At 43.3% G+C, this 21292-nt stretch overlaps 1 protein-coding gene across 1 annotated transcript in view; it reads right to left on the reverse strand.

Annotated features, from left to right (window-relative positions):
• Window positions 1–21292, reverse strand: part of PTPN13 (protein tyrosine phosphatase non-receptor type 13) — a 659094-nt gene that overhangs the window by 134843 nt on the left and 502959 nt on the right. Inside the window, 3 exon segments of the mRNA XM_029599218.1 lie at window positions 2294–2452; window positions 12273–12459; window positions 20589–20950. Of these exon segments, the coding sequence (XP_029455078.1) occupies window positions 2294–2452; window positions 12273–12459; window positions 20589–20950 (708 nt within the window).

Raw genomic sequence — 21292 nt, forward strand, 5'->3', positions numbered from 1 at the left:
CATTCTGGCTGAGTCAAGAGGTATGAGTGGAAGTTGCTATTTTATAAGAGATATTCGCGTATAAATAACTTGCGCAATTTTACACTTACTAATTAAGTAGCGCAACTGATGTCAGACTTGTCTGTTGGCTGCGGTTTTTGGGTGGAAGGTCTGGGTGAAATGGTGAGGATTCAGGATGAAGTGCTAGAGGATATAGGTAAACTGGAGATTGTGTCAGTGAATTGGTGATTTCAAATACATATGCAAGAAAGTATTTAGAAATGTATATGCTATAAAATACCTGTTATGTGTACATGCTCTATTTTTTTTTACACATATAAAAGATATGCACATGCGTTTATAAAATAGGTAGGAAAAGTAAGGACTCTTCACTATAGTGGAAATATATACGCATTCTGAAACATACGCGCATACTTTCAGAAAATAAGTACCCGGTATTTTATAAACTGCACAGCTACCACTATGCAGCTTATAAAACATTAAGATAAATCTCTGTGTGTCCATTTACGTGTACACATGCAGTAATGCGAACAGGTTTGAAAGTTATCCTCCCTCTGTGCAGGCATCTTTGAAAATTCCTCCTACTATGTCTAAGGCAAGGCTCTTTAAAAAACAAGGGCTCTTTAAGTCATTTCTGCAGAGATCCCTTTTTTGGCCTTTTTGTTTTTTCTCACTCTATTAAATTGGCAAACCTACGCCTTTCTTTCATGCCACCCATTCTCCCACTCGCTTCTTCCCGTCCCACCAAAATATTCCAGTGCGGCAAATTTTAATATTATTTAATTTGATATGTTTATTCCACCTTTCGTGATTGGACAGCCACTTCAAACATTGCAGTGGACACTAACTGTCACGTGCCCAGTAAGTCCTGGGTGTTAAGTTCAGCTAGTTAATTCACAGGAGAAGTTCTATTCAAATACATCCCCTCCTTCTGTGGGGTCTGGCATGGCCGTCCCCCTGGAGATGCTATATAGCTGGCTAGAAGGGAGGCGGTCCCTTTTGGTTTGCACGTTAAGAAGGTAGATAAGTGCTTACCCTTTCTTGTTTTACAGGCTCAGTCAGAGGAGCAAAGAAGCCCTATTTGGTGGTCCTGACCAGGGTCAGGAGGGGTTTTTCCTTTCCAGTCCACTCACTGGCTGGTTTGGATTTTTCACTCAGGGTACAGTTTTTGCATTTAACCTTTAAAGTGGTAGGAGCCTTACTGGAGCCTGTACACCTCCTGGGCCCAGGGAAGGGGGGAACCCTAGAGGTCTGGGGATGTGCAGGTCAGGGAAGAGCTGCCCCTCCATACCCTCCACGAGGAAGGGGGTGCCAGTGACCCCGCTGTAAGGGTACACTCCAGTGTTGTTTTCATGGTTTGGAAGATTTGGTTTTCAAGATCCGGGAGGAAGATTTGACTGCCTTTCCTTCCTGACTGAAGCACGGAGCGTCCTGCTTCAGGGGATCCCTCCCAACAGGGATCACAAGAGAACAAAGAGAGAAAAAAGAACTGCATCAGAAACAAAGAAAATCAGAAAATTAACTAGCTATGAGTAAAGGTAAAGCCTAACATCATTGAAGACACCCACTCAGAGCTTCTAAACCCCTGTGGAGAGAGAAAGATTCTCTCTCTGTGCAGAGTCAGTAATTTTGTAATCTTGGACAGTTGGAAGGGGTGGTTCTGCCCATTCAAAGGACACCCTGCCCACCTGGGGATCTATTTTTCCAAGCCCTGGAGGACAGAAGTTCCCTTGGCTCTGGCATTAGACCTTCCTGCACGGATTGAGGAGGAGACTGTAAAAGGAAAGATTCTGTGGTGCGCTGGACAGTGTGCGTTGTGCCACCTTTCATACATTTTTCAACAGTAAAGATTTATTTTGGACACTAACACAGTGGCTCCGGTGACTTTATTTGGCGCATCCAGTGTATATTGGGACACACTAGTACCCCTCCCCCAGGGATAGGAACAGGGAGGTTTCACCCTCAGCACTCGGGGCCTGGGAAGTAATCTCCCCTCTCCTCCAACAACTCTACAAAGGATCCAGGCCCTGAAAGGAAGAGTCAGGGTTCAAGCTGGCCTGGGAAGGCTCTGGCTCCGAAGAGTCAAAACAAATACTTTTATGGCCCTGTCGGGTAGCAAGCAGCACCTGAGGATGAGGTTTCAATATAATGCTTGGTTAGGTCGATATTTAGGGCATTGCGGTGTTCCTAGAGCCAGGCTACCATTCTGTTGCTTTTCCAAAGACCTGAGCTGCACTGCATAATTATGGGAGGAGCCTGTGCCACGTGACTTGCAGCTTCCTCTCTGCCTCACCTTTATGAGCCTGTCTCCTGGCTGCAGTCTCCCATCGCTTTTGGCAGGATCCTGAATGATGTCATGAATGTAACAGCCAACATGGTCACTGGCTTTGGTCACTGTGAATCCCAGGCTACCCTGCTCTGATTTGGTCATGGTGACATGGAGCTCCACTTCCTGAGGGAGAAAAAGAAAACAGCACATCATCAGGACACTAAATAGGGAGTAGCACAGCATTTGAAAATAGGAAAAGTCTAGGACGTGTTGAAAAACAGCGAGGTTTTCAATTATGAACAATGTCAAAACGTCTAACTTTAAGCAAGGCAAGAGAACTCGGGTAAGTATTTTGAGGGCCTATTTCAGAATTTTATGCACAGAAATGGGTTCTTTGAAAATTAGCTTACACTCTCTGTCTGTAAAAGTTTGTGCGTGGTGCCAGTACACATGTACTTTTACACAAAGAGAGAGGCGGCATTCCTGAGGGTGGAGTCGAACAGGGATTAGTACTTACCCATGTAATTTTGCTAGAAAAAGTACTCCCACAAATGGCAGGTCCAGGTCTGTGCACACACTTTTCTATCCAATGTTTGGTTACTTGCCAGGTTCTTATGGCCTGGATTGGCCTCTGTTGGAAACAGGATGCTGGGCTTGATGGAGCCTTGGTCTGACCCAGTATGGCATGTTCTTATGATCTTATGTTATGTTATGTTCTTATAACTCAGTTTTGAAAGGGAAATTTTTCCCTTTGAAAATGGATGCAAAAATCGGTGGTTAGAAAAGTACCCGCAGACCTTAAACCTTTGCACATAGACTGAAAGCTACTCTCTGGGAATCATTTTTATAGCCATTTCCACACACAAAACTGGGTTACAAAATCAGCCAGGGTGCTGTCTGCATAAAAGTACGCACGTAACCCAGTTTCGTGTGTACTTTTGCCTGAGCTGAGCAGAGGTGCTCTGGGGCGTGGAATTGGGATGAAGTGACATAGTAATGATGGCAGAAAAAGACCAAATGGTCCATCCAGTCTGCCCAGCAAGCTTCTTATGGTAGTATTGCCTCCCCATGCAGCTTACCCCCATGTTTCTGTTAAAGGTAGTAATATTTACAATCAAAACCAAGCAACTGTCAAACTCAAAGCAAATTACTGCCATCAACATTTTTACAGACGGCTCGATCCAGTAAGGCCGCGGTAAAAAAAGTGAGGTAGTGTCAGGCGCACCCTTCCTCCCCGCACGCACAGTTCTCTTCACTAACTCCCCGATACTCTCCTCTAATCGCATGCAAATGCATGCCGCGGCTGTGAAGCGTTAGGGAAGGGTTATGCCCGCGCAACCCATTTTACTGTATAGGCGCTGTAACAGCGCCTATACAGTAACCTGGGTGCGCTGGTACCTGTCATTTCAAATGACATTTGAAATGACAGGCACCAGGAAGTGTAAAAAAGTTTAAAAAGTGTAAAAAACAAAAAACCTGTGTGTTATATAAAAAAAAAAAAACAATTTTAAATACCTGTCGGAGGGCCGTGGGTCCAGGCGGCCGGCGGGCAGCCATCAGCGGCATCCGGTAGTCCCTTCTCCCTTCCTCCCTCCCTCCCCTGCCTGGATGAGCGCCAAAATCGCACGGGCGGGTCGGCAGCGGGGGGGCGGCAGCAGGATCTGGGAGCGGCGGGTAGGCAGCAGCGGGGTCCGGGGGGGCAGCGGCAGCGGGGTCTGGGGGGGGCAGCGGCAGCGGGGTCCGGGGGTGGCAGCGAGATCCGGGGAGCCAGCAGCGGCAGCATGTTCGATCGAGCAGGCAGGTAGGTGGCAAAGTAAAGATGGCCGCCTGCACGGGAAAATCGTGCAATTGGCCGCTGAAGACGTGACGTCACACCCCGTGACGCCAAACGTCGTGACGTCACGTCTTCAGCGGCCAATTGCACGATTTTCCCGTGCAGGCGGCCATCTTTACTTTGCCACCTACCTGCCTGCTCGATCGAACATGCTGCCGCTGCTGGCTCCCCGGATCTCGCTGCCACCCCCGGACCCCGCTGCCGCTGCCCCCCCCGGACCCCGCTGCCGCTACCCCCCCCGGACCCCGCTGCTGCCTCCCCGCCGCTCCCGGATCCTGCTGCCGCCCCCCCCCCCCCGCTGCCGACCCGCCCGTGCGATTTTGGCGCTCATCGAGGCAGGGGAGGGAGGGAGGAAGGGAGAAGGGACTACCGGATGCTGCTGATGGCTGCCCGCCGCCCACCGGGACCCACGGCCCTCCGACAGGTATTTAATATTGTTTTATTTTTTTATATAACACACAGGTTTTTTGTTTTTTACACTTTTTACACTTACCATAGCAGGCCCGAGCCTTGCTACTTTTTCGTTTGTTTTTTTTTGCCCTGGCCCCGTCCGGTCTCCTGCAGCCCCGTCCGGTCCGGACGGGGCTGCAGGAGACCGGACGGGACCAGGGCGGGTAAGCAATGTTTTTACCCTACACTACACTACACTAACTCCTACTAGGGGGAGGCGGTAAACTAGCAGGTTAAGGCCGCGGCAGAACAGCGGGTTACGGAGGAGATAATATCAGCGCCCGTTACAGTATCGCAGGGGAATAGCTAATTCCTTCATTATACAGCTTTTTCGTTCATTTACATGCCGGGTGCGGAAAGGGTTATGTGTCTGTTTTCAGAAGCGATACGGACGCGTGAAACTGGAGACTGTATCGCTGAATTGCCTTGCGCGCCCGAATTGTGCGCTACGAGCACGTTACAGACGGGCAATCCTCGAGCGGACGATACTGGATCGACCTGAGAGTAAGCAGGCTTCTTAATACTTCAGACAATGCTGCTTGAACATGCTTTGCTTTTGGACTTGGCTGCAGAAGCAGTCCTGTGCTTGCTTTCCTAATGTCTCTGTATCAGTACTCCAGACTGTAAAGGATGGGGCACAACGTTTGCTGTCTCTGAATCCATTTCCCCTTTTCCTCCCCCACAGTCAAAATGGAGAGAATTGTTGCAGTTACATCAAAAGCATCAAGGCTGATTGGTCTACATGTGTGAAAGTGGCTCAAAAATAATTGCTTTATATGCCAACCAGCTATGAATTGTGGGGCTGGTCATCCCACGTCTATGCTAGTCACTCCAAGCCTTATGTTAAGCCTAGTACCTGCCGCTCCATGCAGGCTACTCCAATCTGAAGTGTTACACCTAACCACTTACATACATATTTTGATTTAAAACAGTATGGACAGAAGTGTATGCGTACAAGTTACGCCCTCCTTTACTTAAATGAAGAGATTTACATGAGTAAATCTCTGTACGTACCTGGCCACTTACCCACAAATTTTCGATGCAAACTTATTTATATAAGTTCGCTTTGAAAGTCCTCAGTAAAGTTTGTGTGTACAATGTACGCACAGACTTTACCGTTATGCAAGGAATTATAAAAATACCCTTCCTGAGCGCTGTTGTTAAGTGAGCAAAAAAATCAAATGACCCTCAGTCACTTGGAGAAGTTATGCACTCATCTCAATTAATGGGATGTGTTTATATATAGATTTTTTTTTAATAAAGGCACAGGTTTATTAATGTATGTGACTCTGAATTTATAAATTAGGCACATAAATAATAAGTCTGCAAATAAGTAAAGTAATACGCATGCATTTGCTTGGCACTGTGTCTAAAATTAAGTATATAGAATTATGCATATGTTACTCAAACTTAGATCCACTCAGCAACAAAATGGCACACTATACCCTCTATAAATTTACTGACTGCTTTTTCTTTTTTTTCTGGCCCAGAAATTTCCTCCTGCTCCTTTGGGCTATCAGCTCAATCAGAAATAGCCTCTACTTGACTATGGTATAGGAAAATTGGTTCTTACCTGCTAATTTTCGTTCCTGAAGTACCACAAATCAGCCCAGACAAGTGGGTTTATGCATCTCTACCAGCAGATAGAGGCAGAGGACAAAGCTTTGAGGCACTGCTGCATAACCGAGAGTGCCACCTACTGCCCCTCAGTATCGACCTGCAACCAAGCCAAGATGTCCACCTTAACAAACCGCAATAAACCTTGGGCAAACAGAAACTTAAGTTGGAGCTTCCTGCAAACTAGGCCCCCTTGATATAACACAAAACCTATACCAAACTATGTACACCTCTCAATAGTCTGAGAATATCAGATGCCAGCAGTCAGGTCAGATATCTCAAGAAGTGAGGAAGTCTTTCGACAAATGGGGATGGGTTTCTGGACTGATCGGTGCTATTTCAGGTAAGAATCAATTTTCCTTTCCTGTTCATATCCCGGATCAGGTCCCAAAAAGCAAGAAGGTAGGCAATCTAGAAAAGCCGTCAGGATAACAAGGAAGGTAGATGCCAAGGTCTTTTTCAAATCTTTATTGAAGTGGAGACATATTAAAAATTACAGCTCGACTCTGGCCGAGTTTCGCTGTCTACATAACATCTGCCTCAGGGGCTAAGATTCAATCATAAAAACATCATCTTTAGTAAAAAAATCTAATTAATTAATATCATTAAAATCAATCATAAATATTATTATTGGGAAATTATAATAACTCCTTTGTGAAAGTATGTGGTGCCATCATCAACCAAAAGGGAAGAGTTGAAATTGGAAATGTTCCCCCAGCACCATGAACCTCAGAAACTTCTGGTGGTCGGTCCAAATGGGAATATGTAGGTAGGCTTCTAACAAGTCCAACGATGCCAGAATCTCCCCTTTGCAAACCACCGTTATCATCATGCGCAACATCTTCATCTGAAAGCACGGCACCCGGAGGGCAGCATTGACCTTCTGCAGATCAAGAATGGGCTGAAAAGTCCCTTCCTTTTTGGGCACCATGAAGTACATGGAGTAACAACCCTGTCCCCTTTCCAGGGGAGGCATTGGAAAAATGGCGTGCAGCAGCTGCAGACACTGTAACATATCCTGCTTGCTCTGGGAGATGCAGCAGGAGATTACAAAGGTGTCCCTGAGAGGCTGAGAAAATTCTAAAGCAAAGCCTTCTCTCACCTCCTGAAGGATCCATTGGTCCGATGTGAGCTTGGTGTACTCCTCATAAAAGAGGGCCAGTCTCCCTCCAATAGTCTCTGGAGAGGAGTGGACCTGCACGCCTTCATTGTTCAAAATGGTTTCCACCCCCACCTTGGGACTCACTGTCCCTTGGGGGTCTGCGCTGGGCTTGAAAGGACTGCTGTTGCCACTGGCGTCTGACTCCTGCCAGCGTGAAACCTCCTTGCCTCCCGAAATCGAGAATGCGAAGGAAAAAACTTCTTGGGGTTCTTCTTGTCCTCAAGCAACTTGTTATCCTTCGACTCCCCCAATGGCTTCATGAGCTGCTCAAGATCCTTTTCAAACAGCAGCTTTCCCTTAAAAGGCAGATTAAACAGCTGGGCCTTAGACCATACATTCACCGACCAATTTCACAACCACAGGAGCCTCCTCGCAGGCACCGCTGATATCATTTATTTATTTATTTAGCTTTTTTTTTTTTTTTTTTTTTATATACCGAGGTATAGCAGAGTTGCCTTCACTTCGGTTTACATTCAAAAACAACATGTTACATTGAACGATGTTTGAAATTTAAAAATTTCAAAAGTTAACAATAATGAGTAAAGGCATAACAGGAGAATGAATATAACAGGATAACACAGGGTGGAAATCCTGAGTAGGTGAACAGTGATATCTGGGAACATCGAAAACAGAGGACATCTGCATCAAGAAACAGGGAGATTGATTGAGGGGGATATTGAAAGATAGCAGGCTATGTTAATATACTTTACATCATTGAGTGCAGTCTTTAAAAGATTGGCTGAGTAGCCAGGATTTTAGGTCTTTTTTGAAGGATTTTAAGTTTTCTTGATTGGTGAGGAAATGAGGTAATGAATTCCAAGGTTTTGGGCCAATAATGGAAAGGGCTCTGTTTCTGGTGGAGGATAATTTGGCCTGTGGAAGTGAGGGAATCACTAGTTGAATTTTACTAGTAGTTCTTGTTGTTCGTTGAGAGCAATGTAAATGAATGATGTCATCAAAGGCGGAGTAATCGGCTTTGTATATTGCATTGTGAAGAATAAAGAGAACTTTGAATTCTACTCTTTTTTCAATAGGGAGCCACTGTAATTGATTGAGAACAGGTGATCGGCTTTTCTTTTACCTGTTAGTACTCTGGCTGCAGCGTTCTGAAGGAGCTGCAAGGGTCTCAAAGAAGATTTTGGAAGGCCAATCAGAAGGGAGTTGCAGTAATCCAAACTGGAAAATAAGAGGGCTTGTAGGATGGTCATTGATGGAAGTCAGAATCAAGTTGTACAGGATATCTGCCACATAGGCTGCTCCTGCTTCCAAGTGAGCTGCTTGGGCCACCTCCACAGTTGTTCCCGACTTCTTATTGTGCTCCTTCTGAACCCAGCACAAACAGGCGCTCTACATCCGCATGCAGGCTCAGAGCTGAAATTTCAAACGGCCTTTTAAGGAGTATTTCCAGTTTCCAATCCTGAATATCTTTCAAGACCGCTGCACCTTCCACCGGAATGGTAGTCTTCTTGGTAACTGTGGATACCACTGCATCCACCTTGGGGATTTTTCATGACTCCAGGGTCTGCTCTGGCAAGGGATGCAATTTGGCCATAGTTCTGGTTATCTTCAACCTGTTTCGGGAGACTTCTACTCCCGATCAAGCAACTTCTTCACCATCTTTGGTAACAGGAAAGCCTTATTGGGACCCTGCAATCCCTCCAGGTCTGGGTTCACTCCCTCACTGTCTGACTCCTCCTGAGAGACCTTAATCCACAACTCCTCCAGAACCTGGGGGATCAGCAGGCCCAACTCCTCCCTGCGGAACAAGTGTACTGCCTAAGGATCATCCCCATCTGCCGTCAGAATCTCGTCCGGGTCCTATATAGGTTCCCCTCCAGTACTAATAGGATCCTGACCTGGATCCAGCAACTCACCAGCAGAGTCCCTGCCCGGATCCACCAGACCCCTGTACTTGGTCTGGATCACCCATCTCATCAGACGTGTCCTTCTCTACCACGGACCTCTTGAGACCCACAAACCTCAGGAAACCTCCTGATTCCACCTGCTTAGGCTTATTTGCCGTCTGGGACTTCCTAGGCAAAAGCCGCTTGATCCCAGCTTCCTTCCTGGCCAAATAGGCCTTATGCATCAAAAGGACAAAATCTGGAGAAAAAGATTCCGGATCCAAAGAAGGGTCCGGATCCATGTCCCCTTGTGCTTGTTCCCTCGTCCTCCCACCAGCAGGGTTTTGTTCTGCAGGAAAACACATGGAAGGGGAGTCCTGAGGCCCTGAAACATGTGCACATGTGTTGGCTCCCAGCACATGTGCACAAACTGGCTGTCAGTTCCTCAGACCCCCCCCAACCCCCCTCGGGGCCTGCAAAACCCGCCCCACCGAATACGGGCTACTACTGCCACGCGGAGTGCCCGTGGAGGTCCCGCCCCACCGGAGACGCATTCCCCATAAAGCAAGGTCAAATCGAGGTGAGAGCGCCTTAAGCCGCAGTCGCAGCGATCTTTCCCATGCAACAAGGGAAGTGCTATGCTGGCGAAAAAAACGGGCCTAAAAATAAAAGTGACCTAAAAATACCCTTCCTGTGAGTACTGCAGGCGATGCTGTCTGTCTGCAGAACAATCTCTCCCAGCCCCAACACATACGGCAATTCGGCCCCACTCACCTCGAGCTGGCTCTCGGCAGTAAAACTGAACTCAGCCACTGGAGCACAAGCTAAAGCTACTCTGTTCCCTTCTGTCCCTTTTTTTTTTTTTACAAAAGCAATTAAAGGGACAAACATACAGAAGGGAAGAAAACTGAAAAACTGAAATACTTCCCTGGCTTCTGCAAAGAAGGCTGAGCCCAAGCTGGCGACAGAGACCCAGAGGGGATGAGGGAACTGAAACCACTGGCTATCACCCCACCTGAAGATAAGGGCAGAGCTATCCCAGGGATCACCAACCTCCTTCTCGCCCTGCTCTACCTGAGGGATGGCCCACGAAGGAACATAACACCTCGGGGAGCCGAACCTTTTTTGTCTGTAAAATATATATTTTTTGGAAACTCCAGACTGCACGTCAGCACCTCTACCATCTGCTGAAGTCAGAGAAATACTGAGGGACTGCAGGTGGCACTCTCAGTTATGTAGCAGTACCTCTGCCTCCATCTGCTGGTAGTAATACATAAACCCACTTGTCTGGACTGATCCAGGGTACAAACAGGAACATGAGCCTTCATCCACGAGATGGGGTTTTTTTCAGCATTTTATAAACCCACCTTCCCTCCCAAGCCGGTCCAGTCATTGCAGTGATGGTCCTCAGCCAGAAGGTGAGATGCAGGCACCCCAAGTCTGGCCACTAGATGTCACTGAAGGCTGGAACTCTCTCTACCAAGGGCTGTGAATGCTGTCTCCACAGCATCCTTTAGCTGCAGTTGGTTCAGAAAGAAGAAGCTGGGCCCTGGGATCATATCCAGGGTTTCCTGCATGGCAAGGGACAGCACTGCCAACCCCTTAATGCTTTTTTCTTAATGGACAAGGAGACTACATAATAATTTAATACAATTGCAGAGGCTTATGTAGAATCTCTGTGAAAATGGAGCAACTCACACAATCAAACCTGGGTGCAGTTAATGCCCTCCACTCAGTTTTACCACCTAGTGAGAGTTTATGAGCATCAACCTGTTAATGCAGGGACAGCAAACTCTTGCCCTCCAGAGCTGCAAACAGATCTAGTTTTCAGGGTTGCCAAATTATAGAATTAAGCTGGGTCCTTGAATTAAAAGTATGCACGTATCTCAGAAATATTCATTGTGAAGATGATGAAAACCAGATCTGCTTGTTGCGCTTCAGAACAGAAGTGCACCATGCCTGGGAGAATGGCTCAATATATCTCAGGCCTCTGACTGAATAGACAGCTGCAGTTTGCAGTACAGATCTGTTCCACAGACAACTACGACGTCTGCTACGCTATCCCAGTTAGAGGTGCCATAACTGACCACCCCCCCGGTTCAAATTTTCATTTTAAAACACTTTGTTTTCGCCCATCAATTTCAGTGACTGGGTCAGCCACAAAGTGATTTTTAAAGTTTGACTTCTGCTATTACACGAAGAAGCTCCTGGGCACACCCAATTTCAAAAAATGTCCTTTACTAAGTCCATGTGTCAGCTGGTCATGCTCTATTCATGTTTTTCCTGTATCTCGATGAAGGCATGGGGAAGTGATGAGGGTGAGCACAGCCAGGTAAAATGACCTGCCCGAGCTAAAAAGTAAGAGCGGACACTTTTGGCCAGGCTAAGCAGAGGCATTTCTGCGAGCATGTTTAGCTCAAGTAGATTTGATTTATGCTTTGCTGAGCCACTTGCGCAAATCGCAGATGTGAAGTACTTGGGTGTATTTAGTGCTCGCACTTTGTTGTAGCTAATTTCCAAAGCAAAGCAGCACAGATGGTTTCCATTTGAAAACTGGCTACCATGTGCGTGGCAAAAGTGCCCTTATGTGCTGCCAGTATTTGAATTTGAACTGAATTTAGAGAAACTTATTTTTCGTCCTCCTTAAAAAAGAATTTCGAGGCGAATTACAAATAAAACATACATAAAAGAACAACTATATAATTACAATCAGTACTTACAAACAATAAAACCAAAATGTTAAGCCTGCTAAATCAATTAGGCCTGTATGCAGTACATGCAAAGGAGCACGTTATGACTAATTGTCAAGTCTCAGTGCTTGCTTGAACAGAAATGTTCCAGTAATGCAAGCTATTCAAAAACTGCCCCCATAATGGGGTGAGTGGACGCTCAGGCGCTTCAAAAATCTTTAGCTGTCAACATCTTCAGAAATGAAATGAAACTCACTAATAACTAAGAACTTAATAATCTGGCATGCTTTGCTTTCCATTTGAATAATCTAACTTATCATTTTGCCTACACTGCTGCTATAAATTAGTGTTGCAATTGTATTTCCGTTTTTCTCAGTGAGGTTAATCTTGGTAAGAGAGGACTTACTGGTTCAAATTCTTCTGCTTCTTTTTCACACTGGTTGTGCGCTGGGGATACGAAGGCTTGGCGTGGGATGGACTCAGAGGTAGAACTTAAATAGGCATCATCCAGTTGATGAGGGGCATTAAACTCAAGTTGAGATCTACAGTGTTGCACCGGTGTCATAGCCAAGGGCAATGGGGAAGGAGGATTACTGCAAGGTGAAATCAACAACAAGTTTAAAAAGAGATGACAGTATTCTCAAACACTGCTGATTCAGCTTAGGACACATCAAGGTCAATATTCAAAAAAAGTTTTAAAAAGTAAAAATTAAAAAATACTGGTACAGTATCAGCAGACATGCGCAACAATACAATCTGCTGCCTCCCACCATGTAATGGCCTCAAGCAGTCTTCAGACAACAGCGCTACAGCCCCACTAGACCAGCATAAAACATAGATTTTAATATACTTCTATATGTAATTAAATATTTAATAGTGAAAACAGTAATGAAAATATTTTGCACTTATCTCAATAAGACATAAACCTGCCATACTGTCAAAGCAACTCATTCACTCCAGACACTGGCCAATGTTTTGGCGAATGTTTGTTGCCTGTTTCAAGGTTTACCAACTCTTCACAAAATATTAAGCAGGTCTCATAACTGCGCCAATGTTCAAACAGGACTCACAAATTATTCATCTAAATGGCAAGTCATCCAAGTTATCCATTTAAATGTTCAGTTTTAAATTTTGACCTCTTACAGTACAACACCAACTTAGGTTCACCATTTTTTCCTACAACTTGTTATCTCTTCATTTATTAAAAATATAGTTGATTGTTCCTATTTTCTTCTTTCCCACTAATCTTATTAACCCTCACGGTCCTTCTCCCGATTCCTCCTGCCATAAAATACTGTTATTTTGTTTAAAGTGTTAAAATGTAACTTCCTTTCATGCTTCAGATTGTTCATAGTAAACAGATGTGATGTGCAAACGAATGTCGGTATATAAAAGCTTTAAATAAATAAAATAAATGTACTAAATTTCTGGGCTGCCTTTAATATCTATCTGTTTATTTAGAACAGTTTTTCTTCTTATACATCCGACAAAGAAATGTGATGGCAGAAAAAGATCATTACGGCCTATCTAGTCTGCCCACTAATGCCAACTCTTCCCCTCCTGTTACAGCAAGTTAAAAAGAAAGCCATTTCCAAAGCTGTGCCACCCAATGCTGCTCCTGAAGCAGACAGGGGCACCAAAGTGGCACACGACCATGAGCTTTATACCAACAAAAGTACCGGCTGCATTCAACAGAAGAAAGAAAAGTACTGCTAAGAAGTACCAGGGCTAACTCTGACAGTGCTGTGATTAGATTATGAGCATCAAACCTTTCCGCACCCACGCTAATCACCAGGTTTGTACATCCGAGCTGAATTCTGAGCAGATTTGACATCTTGATTCCTTCATGGTGGTTTTCTAGTAACAAAACGTGTATATCCTGTGATGACCTTCGCAGATGCAGATTTATCATGAACTTATAAAAGGATTTGAAAGCGTGTGTTAATATTCTTATCTGAGGGCAAATAAAGCCTAAAGGGATCGTTGCTGTACTGTATCTGACAGGGCCATTGCAATCTGATGTTTTAGAAGTACTTGTGAGATATACAGAGATGGCTAAGATGTATACCTTAAATAAAAGGCTGCAGTATTTTTTTTAGCCTTGCTGTTAAGGTTATTTAGACATTTTAGCTTTGGTGACTTGTAAGTAACTACAGAAATCAATAGATGGTGATCAGATTTGGTCATTTTGAGTGAAGCTTTTGGCTTGTCTCACTATAAATAGCTATATAATGCGGTACTAATCCAGATTATAAAAGTCATGGTAGTATGGAAATAGAGTTTGAGCAAAGATGAAAAGAACACTGAAGAGAGCAAGTAGTCAGGTTCCAGATGAAGGTTTAAGCTGCTTTGACAATCCTAACTGCAAAACAGATCATTATTCAGACCGATGCCTGTGTGCATTCTTCTCCCATTTCTGATTTATCTATCAAGGAGGCAGTGAAATAACAATCCACCGACACAGCACACAAAAGGACAAGTGCGCACAATGGCAGTGCTCAAAAGACAATCATTTACCAACTCCTATCCTATATCACGTCATCCAGGGATAGCTGCACATCTTGTACTTCTGTCAACTCTATACACAGGCCCCTGATTCTCTGAGACAATTCAAAGGTAGAGTGCTGCAAAGTGAACAGTGTTTTTGCAGCAAAAGTAGTAAAACTCCACTCTTTCCAGCTTGCTATGCTGGAAGAGACCTCCTGAGTTGGTGCGTCTTGCTCCCTCTCTGGCCGTATTCAAATCCAGTTTACAAACTCACAGGTTTGAGACTCCTTTTAAATCCTAAACATTTCTCAACAATAACCACACTTCCCATAGAGTCTTGCTTGTCATGCATGCTGTTATTTATCTATTATACCTATGGTGCCTGGATGTAATCTGCTTTAAAGTGCCTGAAAGGTGAATATCAGTAAGTAAGGAAAAAGAAATAAATAGTAATTTTGGAGTTAAATTGGGTATTTTGCAGGAGATACTGCCGATACATTACCATCACCGGTAATGTCAGCTCTGACAAGATGCTCCAGTCTCCCTCCTCCCTCCCCACCTCCCCAATTGAAGAGTAGAGGGTTCCTCAGGGGCTGAAGTACTTCCTTGCCACCAAGGCAAAATCAAGACTCCCAATGTCCCTCCTTTCCCCCAACCCTGCCGATAACATCTGGAAGCAGGAGAGAAAAAGAGAGAGACACCCTTTTGCCTTGCTGAATCTGACAAAATGGCACTAGGCAGCCTCACGTGGTTCTTGCCTCTGGGTTTAACATGTCTTAACACACTTTGGTAAACAAGCATCTCTCTCTAAATAGTGCAATTACTGGTTTGCTCTTAAAGGCTATCACTATTTTGGTGGTGATGTGTATGTAGATGATGGGGAGAAGGAAGTTTTAAAATTTTATTTATTTATTTTATTTATTTTTAATTTTTATAGACCGAAGTTCTTGTAGGAACTACAAATCAATCCGGTTTACATACAACTTTTAAATGCCCAAAAAGAGTAGTGGGCTTTACATAGAACAGTTGAACAATAAAACAGGTAACAATAGAACTAACAATAATGCTGGAACAAATAGAATAGATAACCAATTAAACATAGTAATATAGTAATAAATATTATATAGAAAATAAATATAAAAAAATATAAATATAAATATAAAAAATATAAATATAAATATAAAAAATATAAATATAAAAAAATATAAAAAAATAAATATATATTTTTAAATGTAAATTCCTAAATAAGCATACACTGTCATAGGGAAGGTAACGTTAGAAAACCATGCATTGCAGTAGTCTGCACGTACCTGTTACACACAGGGGTAGATTTTAAAAGGAGCGCGTGCGGCATACATGTGCGTGCGCTACCTGGCGCGCGCACATGTATTATTTTATTTATTTATTTAAAGGAATTTATATACCACTTTATAAAATTAGATTTTGTCAAAGTGGTTTACATTGGAGAAAAATAATAAAATAAAAGAATAAAAAGAAAAAGGTAATAATTAAATAAAATTAAAAATACATAAAATTGCTTAATAGCCGGAACGAATTCCGGCTAAAAATAAACACGTGTTTAATAAAATAAATAAAAATATAAAAACTGTTGCCGAGGGACTTTTCTAATAATATAGGGGGGGGGGGGGAAGGGAAGGGGGTAGAGAAATGACAGAGTGTGTCCAAAAAGTAGGGAACAGTTGGGAAGCAAAGGAAGGGAGGGGAAATGAAATGAAAACGAGTTGAGAAGTATGATGGTGACTGTAAATGAAGGGGTGAATGCGACTTTATGTTTATTCTGGAGTGGGTGTTTTAAATGCTAATTGAAAAAGATAAGTTTTGAGTGATTTTTTGAAATGGGAAGGATTTGAAATTGAACGAAGAGGGTTGGGAAGGGAATTCCATAAAATGGGTCCCGCAACTGAGAAGGCTCGTTTTCGGGTGACTTCTAGCCTTGCTAATTTAGGAGAGGGGATATCTAGAAGATTTTGGGTAAGAGAACGTAGATGACGGGTAGGTTTGTAGATCCGCAATGATGAGCAAAGCCAGATGGAGGTTGGGTTATGGATCAGACCATGTATAATAGACATAATTTTAAATTGTATCCTAAATTTTACTGGGAGCCAATGTAACGATTGGAGGATTGGGGTGATATGACTATGTAGAGGGGTCCTGGTTAATATTCGGGCGGCACTATTTTGAATCAATTGAAGGGAATGTAAAGAGGAATCAGGTAATCCTAGGTAGAGTGCGTTGCAATAGTCTAATCCAGAAAATATTAGTGATTGAAGAATGGTTCTATAGTCACGGAAAAAGAGTAACGGTCGAAGATGTTTTAATAGTCGTAGTTTATAAAAGGATTTTTTGGTGAGTGAAGAGATTTGTTGTTTCATGGAAAGATCTGAATTAATGATTATGCCTAGATTAATGGCATAACGAGTTATGGGGATAGATATATTGTTTATTGTCAACTGTGCAGGGGGTCCAATAGTGGGGTCTGTAATAGAGGAGAGATGTATGATTTCTGTTTTTGAAGAGTTTAATTTTAAACGGTTGTGAGAGAGCCAAGAATTTATAGTGGAGAGATAGAGGGAAACCAAGGCTAGTGTTGCTGACCAAGATGTTTTGTATGGGACATAGAACTGAATGTCATCTGCATAGATTTTGAATTGTAAATTTAGAGAAGATAAGATATTACATAGTGGAAGAAGATATATGTTAAACAAAATAGGAGATAATGATGAGCCTTGAGGGACACCAGAGTTAATAATATAGGAAGTGGAAGTGTGTTGATTAAAGTTGACTTGCTGAGGGCGATCTGAAAGGAATGATGAAAACCAGTTTAGAACTGTACCTGTGATGCCTATGGACTTTAAACCGGAGATAAGGATTTGATGGTCTATTGTGTCAAAAGCTGAAGAAATATCTAAAAATACTATAATGTAGTCAGTGTATGAGTCGAAAGCACGAAAAAAAGTGTCAAAAGATGATAATAGAAGTGTTTCTGTTGAATGTCCCTTTCTAAATCCATGTTGGTTGATGTGGAGAATATTGTAGTCTGAGAGAAAATCGGTAAGCTGTTTTAATACTGCGGATTCTATTAGTTTTGCCAAGGAGGTAAGGGAGGCAATAGGTCTATAATTGTTGAGATCTGTAGTATCCTTAATTTTTGATTTTAGAATTGGGAGTACAGATGTCTTTTTCAAGTCATATGGAAATTCTCCAGTTTCAAGAGACTGGTTTACCAGTAGGTGAAGAAAAAAGCAGGCTTCTTGTTTGAGGGCTTTAAAGAAAACTCCAGAGCATGGGTTGTAGGGAGAATTAGAAACTTTATGCTTACTTATGATGGTCTGGATAGAACTTTCTGATACAGAGGAAAATTGTGACCAAGAGTGGATGGGGTCTATCTTTCCTTGTATTGGGTAGGGTAGGTTGGAAAATTCCTTTGAGATGTTAGATACTTTTGTTTCAAACTGCTTAGCGATTTTATTGCAAAAGTTGGGATCAGAGTCTATTTACCTTGTGTAAGGCCAGTTAACGTGACTGAAACCTACAGATAATTCAATGGCATATACTGAAGCAAGTTTCAAAAGCCCACTTACACATGTACACCTGATTTTATAATTCGCGCGCGCAAGTTATATAATCAGGGGTTGGCGCGCACAAGGTAGTGCACAATTGTGCACCTTGCGCATGCCGAGCCGTGCTGCCTTCCCCCATTCCCCCTAACCTGACCTTCCCACCCCTTCCCCTAACCTTTCCTCCCCCTAGCCGTACTCTAACCCCCCCTCCCAATTTTTATTTTACCTTTTGCGCCTGCCTCTGGCAGGCACAATTTGCACATGCTGGCAGCCTGCCGGCATGCGATCCTCCAACACAGTGGCAATGGCCGCTCTGTCGGAGGCCTCTGGCCCTGCCCCCGCCCCTTCTGTAAATCCCAGGGACTTACACCCGTCCCAGGGCTTTACGCGCGTTGCCGGGCCTTTTTAAAATAGACCCGGTGCGCGTAACCCTTTTAAAATCCAGCCCACATGCTTTATTGCTAATTTTCAAAGAGATTGTTTGCAGATAAAATCACATTGAAAATGCTGGGGTAAAGTCCTCTAGTATGCATATAAGTTACACTTGCTCATAGCAGTGCGGAACCTCTGTAGGTAAACCTATGTGCAGACTTTTGAAAATCCAAAGGTTATGCGTTGTGTCCTTGCCCCAAGTTTGCCCCCCAGAATGCCTACAGTAAGCAAGCATAAAAGTATGCGTATAATGGAGTTATGCACCTACAGTTGAACTTTCAAAGGAGTTATGCATGTAAATGTAACATACTGTAGGAACAATTTTCAAAAGCCATTTACCTTGTGTAAGGCCAGTTAACGTGACTGAAACCTACAGATAATTCAATGGCATATACTGAAGCAAGTTTCAAAAGCCCACTTACACATGTAAAGTGCAATTACACTTGTAAAACCCAATTTTAAGTGTGTAAATGCTTTTCATAATCAGGTCTATAGGAGGTAATTTTCAAAGGAATTACATGTGTAAAAGTAGCATATATTGTAGCAATTTTTAAGTAAATAATGTCCATTTACCCATGTAAAATATTTTGACAATTCAGCCCTATAGAGTGAACTTTCAAAGGACTGGGTGCATAAAAATAGCAATTTTTACAAGTGAATTTATGTGTATAAAACAGTTTGAAAATTACCTACATAATGGATATCTGATGGGGCTATTTTTAAAGATACTTACATGCATAAAATCAGGTTTTATGCTCATAAATGGCTTTGAGAATTACCCCATTAGAGAGCAATATTCAAAACAGGTCTATCTGGCTAACCAAAGAGATAGGCAGCTACATCTCTCCTTTGAAAATTGCCCTACACAGACTGGCTAAATATAACCACCTAGTTTCACTGAGTAGAGGCTACTTACGCACATATATACTCATTTTTATGCGTGTAAAGTTTTGAAAATTCACCCCATAACATTACCCTAATAACTTACTTGCTTGCCGGATCTCTGAATATTGACTTCACTATGTTTAGCCACTCTAAGGCCTGGTTTTTAAAAGGCCTATGCGCGCTGGGCCTATTTTAGAAAGGCCCGGCCACACACGTAAAAGCCCCAGGACTCGCGTTATGTCCCGGGGCTTCGAAAAAGGGGCGAGAGGGGTCAGGGTCAGAGGATCACGTGCCGGCAGGCTGCCAGTGCGCGTAACCTGCGCCTGCCCGGAGGCAGGCACAGAAGGTAAAACAAAGGTCGGGGGGGAGGTTAGATTAGGGGGTTGGGAAGCTCCCTCCCAGGAGCGGCCTAGGAGGGAATGGGGGAAGGCTGCGGGCGTCGGTGCCCGCAAGTTGCACATGGACGCACGCACGTTGGTATTAAAATCTACCCCTAAGTGTAGGTGTTTCCAGAGACATAACTTGATTGCGGATAGAAAACTACATGTGTCGACTGAATATTTCTGTAGACGCCCTCAATATCCCCTGCCTGACTCCATCTGCAGAAATTTCAAGGGCAAAGTACATGGGCCCTTTTTGTACATGCGTATGTGTTAGAAAACTTTCAAAGGAAAACTAGCCAGGTAGCTTCCCTTTGAAAATTCGCTAGCACATAAGCAGGACCAAAGTATCCACATTGTTTGCCACTATATGGCACTATATGGCACTATATGGCACTATATGGCAGTGCTTTATTTTAAATCTTGGTTTTATTGCTTTCAAATCATGCATTTAAGAGCAATAAAATTCTCATCCACTATTCCTTCCGTAGATAGGGTTGTTAAATTGCAAGTGATCCCAATGCATTCTAACATTTGCTGTTTGTCAGGAAGGCAACAGGGAAATCAGAACCATAAGTCCCTGCGTGAAACCAGGACTAGATCAACCTGCCCTGAAAATCTGAAGCCAGTTGGCAACCCTATCCATAGAAGACAGAAGGAATTTTGCATCTTATCGGTCAGCCTCATATCAAGATTTCTGTTTAATGTTCCTGAGGCAATAGCTCAATGTTCTGAGCTCGTTTCTGCAGAAAAAAAGCGTATTACTTTCAGTCATCTTCAGTCACCTTCTTTTTTCCACTCAATCATTAATGTAAAAATAGAAAAGAAGAGATGGTATGACAATAAGCAGATTCTGCAGCAGTGATCATATTCTATGCAAATATCTGAATCCGCAGAACCACAGAAAACTAAGGAACGTCTTGACTATATCTGACTTCAGAATTACTGGTAACCCACCTGTCCTCAAATTCTGGCTTTCTGGGAAACTGATGAGGAATGTAGTAGCTGGTGCGAATGGTCTCCTCCTCATGCTGACCCTGAGAATGAGTCGCCATGCTTCCTGGAGTCTGGTAAAGTGTCGCATTCCAGGCAGGGCTTGTAACCTCAGTTGGGGTTGGAATTAAGTCTTCTTCACCAGTCCCACTGCTGTCGCTGTAGCTGTCCCTCCTGGAGGGGGACTTCAGTCGCTTCCTGTTCCGCTCAGCGACATCATTATTTTCATCGGAGCTCTTCCCTTGCTCCTCTTGTGATGAATAGACAGGCTGCGTACTTTTTAAATTGACTTCTGGAAATACTTGCTTGGGGGAATTCAAGGGACTCTGTAGCAAAAGACATATCTTTAAGAAGTATGAAATGCATCTGACAGGGGAAAACAATAGTCCTTATGAAATTGTTCACGAGTTGCAATCATAGATGGATACTGTTTCTAAGACACAAATGTCTCAGTTTTATTATTGATTTTGATTTTAGCTGTTTGGTTTTTTTTAAATTGGTAATTTACTCCCAACTCAGCATTTTTCAGAAAGGTTCTATATGCTCCAACTAAATAAGTAAATGAATAAATAAAATAACAGTAGATAAATCTTCTATAGAGGCAGTAGGAGAATATGAACAATGCCTTTTTTAGAGCAATATCAGCTATGGCATAGAGTGGAATCAGA

The sequence above is a fragment of the Rhinatrema bivittatum genome, chromosome 1, assembly GCF_901001135.1.
Source record: "Rhinatrema bivittatum chromosome 1, aRhiBiv1.1, whole genome shotgun sequence".
NCBI lineage: Eukaryota > Metazoa > Chordata > Amphibia > Gymnophiona > Rhinatrematidae > Rhinatrema > Rhinatrema bivittatum.